Source organism: Nomia melanderi, chromosome 7 (assembly GCF_051020985.1).
Source record: "Nomia melanderi isolate GNS246 chromosome 7, iyNomMela1, whole genome shotgun sequence".
Classification (NCBI taxonomy): domain Eukaryota; kingdom Metazoa; phylum Arthropoda; class Insecta; order Hymenoptera; family Halictidae; genus Nomia; species Nomia melanderi.
Window position 1 is genome coordinate 11,755,201 of NC_135005.1, and position 12,300 is coordinate 11,767,500.

Below are 12,300 nucleotides of genomic sequence, written 5' to 3' on the forward strand. Positions count from 1 at the left end.
CTACTATGGATTAAAATTAATCACTGTATTCCTATCCAAATTATCCACAAAATTACAAGGACGAGGAGAACACAGTTTTGAGTTAATACCAAACTAACATACAAATTGTAATAGAAAATCAATCTATTGCATTTGATGGTTAACGATCGATATATGTATTTAGCGTCCCAAACTGATTATCTCTAATTAGAGATGTTAGAAAAGGACACAAAGGAATTGTTATAACGGCAAACACACGTGAAACGAAATTGTGGTTTTCTTTTTTCAAACTACAAACTCAACCCATCTCTTTTTACATTGTTATATTTACCATTATACAATCTCAATTATACCTATTAACATACGTATCACATAACGTCACGGAAATAAAGAAAATCGTATATTTTACGTGTACAACAAACTGAAGAATTTCTGAGAGGCGAGCAGTTTAACGCGAGATGTTTTTGAGAAAAATAAATTAAAAAACTGTATAATCTGTTTCGTGACGATCATGCGTCAAAAACTAAGACGCATTAGAAACCGCAAGCACATGTATACAAATTTTCATTCAAATATAACCAATGCCAATTGCCAATAAAAGAATCTGTGACAAAAGAAAAAATCTGTTATCATACAATTATTCAGCTATCAACGTATAAGTATCGGAAAGATACTTGTATCGGGAATCTTTGTTTTATGAAAGAGAAGTGAAATTCTGTTAGTCATGTTTATGCGATGCCGAAATGGCACCTAACATTTGCAGCAGTCTTATGAAAGATTGTACGTCCATGTCGTATGTAATTTTGTTAATGTCTTATTTCCTCGTTTTCAAGTACATATCCTGTAAATATTTTTATTTTGGTATACACCTTTAAAAATATACCTCTACACCTCTATATGTGTTACCAATTTATTTACATATTTTTGTTTACTGTTCTTAAAAATATTGCATCTTGTGTGCTTCATTTGCAAATCGATTCATTATTCTACTAATTCTAAACAAACAGTACACGATTGAGCAAAAGAAATCAAAGCAGAGTATTATATACATTAACAAATAATAAATACATTACTGCACTTAAGAAACATTGTAGTTTTCATTCATTATTTGTAATATGATATATCTGTGTATAGATAATATACAAATACTAGAAGTATCTATAAGTAACACGCACATGCAGTTTACTTTAAAACCATATATTTCCTTCTGTGCTTTCAGTTTTCAAAGTTGCAGCATCATCCTGTAATTCTTCATCTTGAAATGACTTCGATCTTGTTCTATCCATGGAAGTATAATTACAAATTTAATTGTATCCAATAAAATTGAATACCATAAAATGTTTGTAATTAATTGCCTTAAGTTTGAATAAATTCTTGTTCTTTCTTGTGAATTTCTAATTAATTCATACCTGTTCTGTCTTGCATAAAGCGATGCTCTGTGTTGGCTTCTTAAATCATCATAAGTCACACTTCGTTTCTGTGGTTTTAAGTTAATAGGTTTGTCATCGATATCAATATCATTATTAATATCGTCAAATTGATTCCCTTGTAATACACCTAGTAGGAACATTTGTAACAATTATAAAACTTTTTAATTTTTATATTATTTTATAAACTTACTATTATCATCTATATTTGTATAATAATCATTTGATGTTAGTTCTTGTTCTATCCAAGGAGTCTCAGATTCACTTGCAGTTTCATATGCTCTTCTGTGTCTAAATTATATTACCTTATTAAAGTTAACAACTGTCAGACATTTAGAAATATATATTACCTCTCCATTAAGTTTGTTTCATCTTCTTTAAGATTCACTTCGGGCACATATTTTGCGATACAAGTAGGTGCATATGAAAATCTTCCAATAATATATCCAAAGAACCCACTTGTGGCTGTAAATATCGCCCTTACAGTTGGTGTATTACCACGAATAAATACATTGGCCATAAATGCAGATATTATGCCTACAGGAAGGCCAGCCTTATAAGCTTCGGTATTCATACAATTAACAAAAGCTTTTCTGGATTCCTCTGATATTGGATGCTACAACATAACAGTCACTTATAAACCTAATGTTAAACAATTATTACTATAATATGCTATAATATTATATATAATATATATTGTCACTGCTATCATTCTCGTTTCAATTAGAAAATAATTGTACCCAAGTACTATTAGATTTAATTACAATAATTTACCTCATTTCCATCCCTTTTATAAGTTCGCATGTTGAAAATTACCAGCAAATTATACCTATAATTTAACCACCATTAAATACAAACATGAGAAGTTAGGTACTGTAAATATGGTATCCGACGCTGCAACAATAACACCTCTAACGTATGTATCAGGAACTATTTCTATTCGTGGTGAAATTCCAAAATAAACATCACTTGAGTACATATTGCAAATTATTTATTTACATACTACAAGTACAATATGTTTATGCATTCTCAGATATTATTTTCACTTGAATAAAATATATAATTGAAAGGACAGAAGTAATATCGAAATGAAACTATCGTAACAGTAACTACATAAAAGTATGCAGTATTATTTCCAATAGTAAATATATATTTATATAAATTGCATAAATTTCAATAATTATTAACTTGCTGCTCATTAAATAAGAATAAACAATAACATCATTAAGTCTGTGTTACATAGAGAAAATTAAATTTGGTAAAACTCAAGTAAATATATAAATTCAATAGCCAAGAACTAAAATATGTGGGATTAAAATTATGTTATTAATTATTAGTTGTTAATTACATAAACTTGCATATAATCTTCACTCATTATGATCTTCATTAAAAACCTTAGAGTGTACAATATTTACTTATATTTCATAGTAATTTAAAAATAGTATTCCAGGTGTTTGCATAATTCAGTTATATACATGTATGTGTGACTTATGCAGAAGTTTATTCTCACCTATGTGTTAACTTAATAAGTAAGGAAGCTTATTGCATCTCGCATGCAAAATATTATTTTTCCTATTTTATCCCATTTATCTACGTGAATAATATTCTCAATATTATTAACTTACCATAAACATTTAAAGATGTTATAATTAGACTGCAACATAGTATTTCAATATTTCTTCATGCTTACTTATAAAATTAGTTTCAATTTAATGTCTCTAAATTGTACAACAATTTAAAAGTTTTCAACATTTTCCTCATAATCTTCTTGAAACTTATATCTTCCTGATTATTAAATACATAACTTTTATTTCCTTCATGTTTTTACATAGGTTCTTAAAATGTTCAACATATATTGTTTACTAGAACTTGCCTCTTGCAAATTTTCCATTCTCACTTATGAACAAGATGAAAATGCATGTAACAACATATGTTACACCTACAAGTTAAAAAGAAGAAATGATGCTAATGAAGCAGCACCAGCCTGCTATAAAAGTAGCCACATGGAAATAGGAAGTACTGTTGAAAATGTTGTGTAACAGTGAAATCGAACAAGATTTTAAAGTCTCTCGAGTATTTTACTCGATATTATTACTATTGTATATATTTGTGCAATTAAGTGTAACATTACCTGTGTCCAGTGCAGATAATAATACAACAATTGAAACAACAATGCATACTTCAATGAATGATTCGACCGATGATAACTTGTAAGAAAATTTTATAGTATTAAAATTATTACACCAAAGTATTTATGAAGTATAATATATTCATTGAATAGTAATTAACTAATATAAATCAATTTTTGTTACTACAGATACGTTATAAAAGCAGTGGTATATGAAATTGGTATTTTAACAGATGCAAATGATACAAACGATGACGTTACAGAAAGGTAATATAAAAAGAATTCTTTCATAAAACTATAAATTCCGATTTAATGATACTGTTAAGTGGTGTAGAAAGAGAATACAACTACAATTTCTCAAGCATAACATTAAATAAGAATAATATAATTGTTACTTACTAATGTTTGTTTTAATATGAAAAATTAAAACTATTTATAGATCATTAAAATGAATATTTAAATATTTCTTTGTTGCTATTTTATTTTTTCCATAGGCAAGATGTTAAAATTTCCTTCTACAATCCACCAAAAAAGAACTAAGGATCTTAAAATGAAAATTAATGCAACTGCATCGTTTTGTATATTATACAGTCAACTGCATTATATCAATATACATATAACACAATCAAAGTTTATAATTTACATTCCTGAAATTATTACTTCACGTATACATTTTACATTATAAAATTACAAATAATCAAATGAATTATTTGACGGTAATTGAAAAATAAAATGAACAGACATGTAAAAATATAATTACATATTTTTTGGAACTAAGCATTAACTTTTAAATTAAAAATATATTTATTTCATTATAGTAAGATGATATTGTAATACGTACTATAATATTCAATAAATAAATATTTATAAGTAACACACATATACTTGAAATGTCATTATAATATAAACCTATATAATAAATATTAAGCTGATGTTTCCATTTTTCTTCAAACTAATGAAATATAGTAAATAAATTTGTGTAATTCAACGAATTGATTTAAGTTTAGATGAAATAAAATAGGTAAAACTCTTTACAGTGATGTACGGAGTATGCATTTCCATCGTCAACGTTAAATTCAATATTTACATAACAATTATTTACATTTCAAAGGCAAAGATTAAAATTATAGAATGTTTAAAACAGCTTTAATTGAATTTACACACTTTCTATAAAGCAACTCTTACGGAAACGGAATTTCACTTATTTTTAAGTAGGTATCAATTTCCAGTGGTACATATGCGTTTATGATAATATGTCTGTACAATTTACTTAACATATCGAAATTGGCGATTCTGTACATGCAGTCTACGCTTCTTTATTGGGACGTAGAAAATAAGAGACATTGTTTGTAAAAAAACTGGCTCGAAATTCTGCTTCAAACTCATCGAATTCGGATATACAAATATCAAAAGTTTCAACAGAAGTTCTGTTTTTCTCAGAGTTTTTCTATAGACTATACACTATCGATAAAAGCGTTAAGAAAATAAAGAATGTTATTCTTCCTCGAGATGTCTCTGCTTGTTTAAGAAAGCACGTGTAGTAAAACTTGTGGTGTATATTGCACGTGTCGTGCAATAAACATTACTTAGAAAAAATACTTTTTACATATAAACAATATTGCATACGAGGTGATAAATAATAAAATATAAGTGCAAATCAAGAAATAACAAGTGTAAATGAAACAAAACAGAAAGTTACCTGTATGTAAGGAAAGCACCAAAAATGTTCATAGAAATTTTGACTTTATACTGTGTTTTGAAATTTATATAATCTATTGTAAAGTATACAAATATGTATCAACCGTGATTTATAAATTTGTAACATTTGTCATTTATTTAGAAGTAATAAAAACAGAATTGATAATGTTATTATTACAATTTCTTACTATAAATACTTTAAGTTACTAAATACTTTTGTATTTCGAAATGTTAACATTATTTGCACGTGTCTGTATTCAAAATGGAAAGCACCAAATTAAAAGTTTCAGTGGAAAACGTTACTTCCATGAGGACCGTAGCAATTTTACACCTAATACATCCATTTTAAATTTAAAACAATTCTTTAAACAAAGATGTTTACACATAGTAGACGGACATACATGTGTTACACTGGATTGTCCCATATGCAACAATGTAAAAAGTGGCTCAAAAATTTATATAAATAAAACAACAGGTATATGTTATTTTTAATATAAACACTATAGGAATAATTTTACATTAGCACATAAAATTAATACAAGTAGTTTTAGGCTTTTTTCTGTGTGATAAACGTAAACACATTGGCTCTTGGGATACATTAGAGAAACTTCTGTCAATAGAAAAATCAAATGAACATCTAAAAGAATTTAATATGCTGGCAGAAAATGTAAAAGTAGAAAAAATTTTTAATACCGATTGGAAAAATTTGAAAACAAACTGCCGTAGAATTATAGATTTAACTGCAAAGGAATATGAAAATCTGCTTACAAATTTTTCATTTCCGGTAAAGAAATGAAATAGAATATTTAATCTTCTAATTATGTGAAAAATTTTAATTTAATTTTTTTTTCTAGAAAATCTTACAAGATGATATGAATCAATTAAATTGTATATATGAAGAAGCATCTGAACTATTACATTTTCCTTTAGTAGGTCTAGATAATTCTATTGTTGGGTATAAGTCCTTTTCACCACACTCAAGAGAAGTGCAAACAATTCCAGTTTCTGGAGTTAGTGGTTGTATTAAATACAAACAAGGCAGCAGTAGAAGTGATAATGTAGCTGTGGTTGTAGGAACATTAGAGGATTTATTAGCCCTGGTATCACAGAAGTCAGCAAATGTAATTATATGTCTTCCATACAATTTACAAAGTCTACCTCAACAGTTATTACCATACATGGAACCTTTCAAAAAGTTGATTTTATGGTTTGGAAATGATGAAACAAGTTGGTACACTGCTAAACAGTTTGCAAGAAAGTTAAATGAAAAACGATGTTTTTTTGTAAGACCAACGGATTTACAGCCTCAACCAAGTTTAGCGGCCAAAATGGGTTACAATTTAAAAGATATTCTTCAGAATGCTCAGTCTGTGTGGCATAAAAGTATAACTACTTTTCAAGAATTAAGGGAAGAAGTGTTGAGCGATCTACAAAATATTGACAAGGTACAAGGTGTGAAATGGAAAAGATTCCCAGCTTTAAATAAGATACTGAAAGGCCACAGGAGAGGAGAATTTACAATTTTAACTGGGCCAACAGGTAATACAATGTTAGCATTGAGGTTTTTCAATAAAATATCATAATAAAATTTTTAAATACTATTTCTTTTTGTCAGGATGTGGCAAGACAACATTTGTGAGCGAGTATTCATTGGATTTAGCAATGCAAGGTGTTAACACCTTATGGGGCAGTTTTGAAATAAGAAATGCACGATTAGCAAAAACTATGTTACAACAAATGGTAGGAGTACCTTTAGATGTAAATCTTGAAAAATTTGATGCATATGCAGATAGCTTTGAAAAGTTGCCTATCTATTTTATGACGTTCCATGGTCAACAAAGTATTAAAGTTGTAATGGATGTAGGTATATGCAGCATTACATCATTTAGTTGTATATATAACAAAATAGAAAACAATATCTTTCTTGCAGACAGTTGAACACGCAACTTATGTCCATGATATAGGTCACTTAATAATTGACAATGTTCAATTCATGATGGGAACATCATATGACTGCAAAAATTTTGACAGGTATTAAAATGGGCATATGAAATAAACTTATACATAAAATAATACCATCATTTTGTAGATTTTTGAAGCAGGATGACATAATTTCAAAATTCAGAAATTTTGCTACTAAATACAATTGTCATGTAACTGTAATAATACATCCAAGAAAAGAACGTAATGAAGATGATTTAACAACTTCATCAATTTTCGGGAGCGCTAAAGCGAGTCAAGAAGCAGATAATATACTTATCATTCAAGACAAAAGATTGCATAGTATCCGAGGCAAGAAATATTTACAAGTATGCATATGACAGAGAAATGTGTTCCCAGTTTATTATTCCTTATACAATATGAAATTAATTATTAAGAAAACTTATATATCTAGGTGGCCAAAAACAGATACAGTGGTGATTTAGGTATCGTAACATTAAATTTTGTAAAATCTAGTCTCAGTTATTCATCAAAAATGAAATTGAAAGACAGTGATTCAAGTAAAGAAAAATCATTAGAAGAGGAAGAAGAGGAGAAGGAGTAGTAGTTAGAAAAACATTTTGCACAGTCAAATAATACTTAAGGTACCAAAAAACAAAAATATATCAAATGTTTTATAAACCATTATAAGACGATATCGTAACATTAACAATTTTTACTAATTGTGAAATAAAAGTTGTATTTTGTAACTTATTGTTTATTTGTAAGTAAATGCATATTTCTGACATATGTTATATGAATTTTTATAATTCTTCGAAAATTGTTCACAACTATGAATTTATAAAGCACACTATAATTTTCCTATCATTTCATTAATACCCCTATTGACCCATGGCAAATCCTCAAGAAACAAGAAAATGTTGTGTCAGCAATCTTCGTTAATTTCAAACGATTCACAAAGTTCAGGAAGTATTAATACAAATCACAGCAGTTGCATCGTTTATGCGGATAGTTTACAGCTTTACCGACTATTCGCGTTTCCAACGTGGGTGGTTAAATTTGATCAGAAAGAGCAAAGCAATGAACGAGAGACTGAAGACGAGATAAATGTACCTAAGGTCATTGCGTTTATTCTATGAGTTTTTTTCGCGCATTCTCTTTAAATAAGAAAATAGTAGCACACAAAATTACAAAGAAATACCTTTAAACCATGGGGTCGGTGAACAATGTTTCTGCTTTTTTAATTTTTTTTATCGTATCATTAACAATCTATTGCGAGGACTTGAAAAAACCAACAGTGTTAATTTCGATTTTAGTTCGAAATAAAGCACACACATTACCATACTTTTTAACTTTCTTGGAACGTCTAGATTATCCAAAAAAACGGATACATCTTTGGTAAGTATATCTTTCATAACCTCATTTTTTCTACAAAATTAGCTTAGCAAAATTGTTATAAATTTAATGTACGTTGGGGTCAGGTGTTTTAAATGTATATTATTTGAAATAAATTAAATATTTAAAAGTTATTCTTTCTGTAAAAACGTAAAGAAAATCATTCCTATCGGTAACCGTTATTATTGCAGTTCAAATAAAATTCTTTAATCTTGAGAAAGTTTCATCATTTTATAAATAATTTTATTATTTATTAATATTTCATTTCTTTGTAAGTCTCATGTTTTAATCTCTATTTCATATTAAGAATATTTATTTACGGAATAATTGTAATGCCGGGTTTACTTAGAAATTTGAAAGTGCCCACCATTGAAAATCAAACACCTATTTAGATACATATATATTTATGTATTGTATGTAGATACTTACTCATTTTCTATATGATTTATCAATAGTATTGACTTATCTTGATTATTTAGTGTTTAAAAATTTCGAAATTTCAGAAAAAATTTCACGAAAAACAATTCAATTTCTTATTTTGAAAATTCAGTTATACATAAATAATCGTAACATTTATTTAACGTAAAAAAGTTATTAAGAAATTACATGTTTTTCTTTTTAAAGCATACACAGTGATAATAATATTGATAATTCGATCGAAATATTGTCTACTTGGTTGGAGAGTAAAGGTAACGAGTATCACGGCGTCGACGGAAACTTAAATGAAAGATCGAACGGCTTTGAAGATGAAGATGGAATTGCTGATTGGTCGACCCAAAGATTTTTGCACGTGATAAACCTCCGCGAAAGTTGTCTTAACGCGGGACGGAACATCTGGGCAGATTTTGTTTTGGTACGTAAACTTTTCCTAACGAAAACCGTGTAAAAAATATTAAACTCTATGTTCCATCTTTTAATTGCAGATGCTCGACGCAGACGTTTTTCTAACGAATCCTTATACTCTAGATAAATTAATTTCAAAAAATGAAACTGTGGTTAGTCCATTATTAAAATCGGATGGCATGTATAGCAATTTTTGGGCTGGAATGAATTCAAATTACTACTACCTTAGAACGGATAAGTACAATCGGATCTTGTTTAGGACTGAGACAGGATGTTTTGATGTACCTATGCTTCATAGCGCGGTTCTCATAAATTTAAGAAAACGAGCTTCAGACCTGTTGACTTATGACCCCCATAACTTGGATTGGTATGATGGCCCTACAGATGATATTATAAGCTTTGCTGTTGGAGCTAACAAGTCTGGTATACTGACGCTTAAAGTAGCCGTGATTCAGTTATTTCGTATTCATTGATTTGTATCTGATTATGCCTTTCCCGCTATCGTTTACTATTCACAGGGGTGTCATTGTTTATTTGCAATGACGATTATTACGGATTTATTATGGTGCCATTAGAAAAAGGAGAAACAATTGCGGACGATTTGGAACTTCTGACCAATATTAAAACAGAGATATTAAGTATGTTGATCGTTTTATCATGGCAAAATATTGCTGTATATTTAAATGTTACTGGAAAGAAATTTATAATGGATTATTCACATTTTGTATAACATATTTTTCCATTGTTTTAGCAGACAATGATTATCCTCCACTGTCCAAGGTTCTTGAACATTACGTTAAATATCCTGTAGAAGATACGCTAGGAGTCGATAATATTTATATGATAAATCTTTTAAGAAGACCGGAAAGGCGAAATAGAATGCACCGACTTTTCAAAGAACTCGGTATTCGAGCGTATACTGTTGACGCCATCGACGGTAGGTAAGTTAAAAGAAATCATGGTATATCAAGTGCCCCGAAAATTTCTTCCTTATACTTCTGCAAGGTGTTTAATCCCGTTTTGTATTTATTTGTATAGGTCATTGAATCATTCCATCTTAAATAATATGGGAGTAAAAATTATGCCGGAATATGCCGATCCCTACCATAATAGGTAAGTTTACAATGGAAGGTGAAAATAATTTGGATCAATAATAATAACACAAAATATGCACAGACCGATGACAATGGGAGAAGTAGGTTGTTTCTTAAGTCATTACATTATCTGGAATAAGGTAATTTCACAATTGAAGAAATGTATTTAATTGTGATCGCTCGCAAATCATTTTAAGTTTGTGCTGAATTACTAGGTGATAGAAGATGATGTTGAAACCATTATAATTTTAGAGGATGATATTCGTTTCGAACCATTCTTTAGACAAAAAGTGAACTATATATTAACAGAGCTCAATAATCTTCAGCTTAAATGGGATTTGGTGTAAGTGTACTTTAATTTTCAAACCGATTTTAGTGGTAACATTATATATTTTATGTTACCAACATGATCATTATTAACATTATGATGATACTCTGTTTGTAGCTATTTGGGAAGAAAAAGATTAATGGAAAGTGCTGAATCTCCAATTGAAGGATCAAAATATTTAGTACATGCCGCTTACAGTTATTGGACATTAGGATACATGTTATCTAAAAGCGGAGCAAAAAAACTTATAGAAGCGGAACCACTTAAGAAGTTGATACCCGTAGATGAGTATCTACCAATATTATCTAATACACATCCTAGGTACAGCAAAAGGTTTTTTAATGGACTACTTTCTAAAATTCTTTGTTGTTCACCAACATAATTTTTGTTCTCACATAGACAAGAATGGAAAGTCCATTACCCAACACGAGATTTGATAATACTTTCTGCAAATCCTTTGTTGATCTATCCTACTCATTATACTGGTGAACAAGGATATATCAGTGACACAGAAAATTCTATGATTGCATTTACAAATGAAGATACAAATAAGCTCAAAGAACGAGAAGAGCTGTAAGTGCCATAAAAATAATATAGCCATAAGTCTATATCTTGCAGGAGTAAAATAAAATATGATACTAGTCTTCTTAATCAAACTAAGCAATATTTCTTGTTCCATGACATTTTTTACTGCCATTTAAACTATTAAAATGTAAGATTATAAAAACTAAAAAGATAAATATATTTTCTTATGATATGTTTATAATTATATCGTTTTAAGTTTTGATTAATAAAGTTCCCATTCCTTTAACCTTACAGTAGAAAACGAAAACAGATCGTTGAAAAACGTGTTCAAAATATAGCCTACTAGGTTAGACTTACTGACGAGTATTATCAACAGACTTGAAATTAAACGCTTTACAAATAACATTCAGATTCTACCACATTAATTAAATAAAATATTTAATTGTGACGTCCATTGGGGGTTTATATTTGTAAAAATATTTTATATTATTAAATATCATGATACAAAATTGAGATTCACTTACATCCTGCAACTTCAAGATGATCGAATGAGAATGGAACAATTATTTTAAAAATACTTTATATTATAATTATATACGTTTATAATATTATATATAAGTGTAAAATAATAATTTATTTGTAAATTATTATTGAATATAAAAATTTTTTTTTACGAGTCAAGTTGTTTATTGTATAAAACTGAGAAGACAATAACAAGACACGATAGAGACGACAGAAGCAGTCCGTTAGATTCCGTTTGTTACATATTACATGATCCTATTTGTTGATATTACTTTTTTGTTTTTCTTTTCAATAACAAAAACATGTCTGCTCAATAACTAATCCAGTTTTGTATAATACACATAATTTCAACTTTGAACATGATTTTGTTGATCGTTACATAGTTACAAAATTTCAAATATAGATGTCGCACATCGTTTC

The 12,300-nt window shown here is 28.6% G+C and overlaps 3 protein-coding genes across 20 annotated transcripts; 2 read left to right on the forward strand and 1 right to left on the reverse strand.

The window, feature by feature from the left end:
- Nucleotides 1-285: 285 nt before the first annotated feature.
- LOC116430450 (uncharacterized) lies at nucleotides 286-2,351 on the reverse strand. 2 transcript variants are annotated; one of them, XM_031984614.2, is made up of 6 exons: nucleotides 2,181-2,351; nucleotides 1,757-2,022; nucleotides 1,600-1,697; nucleotides 1,389-1,536; nucleotides 1,155-1,257; nucleotides 286-583 (listed from the first exon to the last, which is right to left on the reverse strand). In XM_031984614.2, exons 1-5 carry the CDS (start codon nucleotides 2,208-2,210, stop codon nucleotides 1,167-1,169), a joined length of 633 nt encoding a protein of 210 aa, XP_031840474.1. In that variant the 5' UTR covers nucleotides 2,211-2,351; the 3' UTR covers nucleotides 286-583; nucleotides 1,155-1,166. The 2 variants fall into 2 exon arrangements, with proteins under 2 accessions (XP_031840474.1, XP_031840473.1); XM_031984613.2 differs by having other exon boundaries at nucleotides 286-1,257.
- Nucleotides 2,334-8,016, forward strand: mtDNA-helicase (mitochondrial DNA helicase). 13 transcript variants are annotated; one of them, XM_076369359.1, is made up of 11 exons: nucleotides 2,388-2,525; nucleotides 2,857-3,000; nucleotides 3,239-3,616; nucleotides 3,724-3,801; nucleotides 4,029-5,707; nucleotides 5,784-6,016; nucleotides 6,087-6,771; nucleotides 6,848-7,092; nucleotides 7,163-7,263; nucleotides 7,322-7,541; nucleotides 7,628-8,016. In XM_076369359.1, exons 5-11 carry the CDS (start codon nucleotides 5,461-5,463, stop codon nucleotides 7,775-7,777), a joined length of 1,881 nt encoding a protein of 626 aa, XP_076225474.1. In that variant the 5' UTR covers nucleotides 2,388-2,525; nucleotides 2,857-3,000; nucleotides 3,239-3,616; nucleotides 3,724-3,801; nucleotides 4,029-5,460; the 3' UTR covers nucleotides 7,778-8,016. The 13 variants fall into 13 exon arrangements, with proteins under 13 accessions (XP_076225475.1, XP_076225480.1, XP_076225479.1 ...); XM_076369361.1 differs by having other exon boundaries at nucleotides 2,857-2,935; nucleotides 3,273-3,616; XM_076369356.1 differs by having other exon boundaries at nucleotides 2,396-2,525; nucleotides 2,857-2,935.
- A 42-nt stretch (nucleotides 8,017-8,058) lies between these two features.
- Nucleotides 8,059-11,584, forward strand: LOC116430447 (glycosyltransferase 25 family member). Of its 5 annotated transcripts, none has more exons than XM_031984604.2 (10): nucleotides 8,059-8,571; nucleotides 9,193-9,421; nucleotides 9,492-9,834; nucleotides 9,930-10,049; nucleotides 10,163-10,352; nucleotides 10,450-10,524; nucleotides 10,588-10,645; nucleotides 10,721-10,848; nucleotides 10,951-11,154; nucleotides 11,233-11,578. In XM_031984604.2, exons 1-10 carry the CDS (start codon nucleotides 8,384-8,386, stop codon nucleotides 11,408-11,410), a joined length of 1,713 nt encoding a protein of 570 aa, XP_031840464.1. In that variant the 5' UTR covers nucleotides 8,059-8,383; the 3' UTR covers nucleotides 11,411-11,578. The 5 variants fall into 5 exon arrangements, with proteins under 5 accessions (XP_031840464.1, XP_031840465.1, XP_076225484.1 ...); XM_031984605.2 differs by having other exon boundaries at nucleotides 8,060-8,571; nucleotides 10,166-10,352; nucleotides 11,233-11,577; XM_076369369.1 differs by lacking the exon at nucleotides 8,059-8,571 and adding an exon at nucleotides 8,740-8,839 and having other exon boundaries at nucleotides 11,233-11,580.
- Nucleotides 11,585-12,300: the final 716 nt, after the last annotated feature.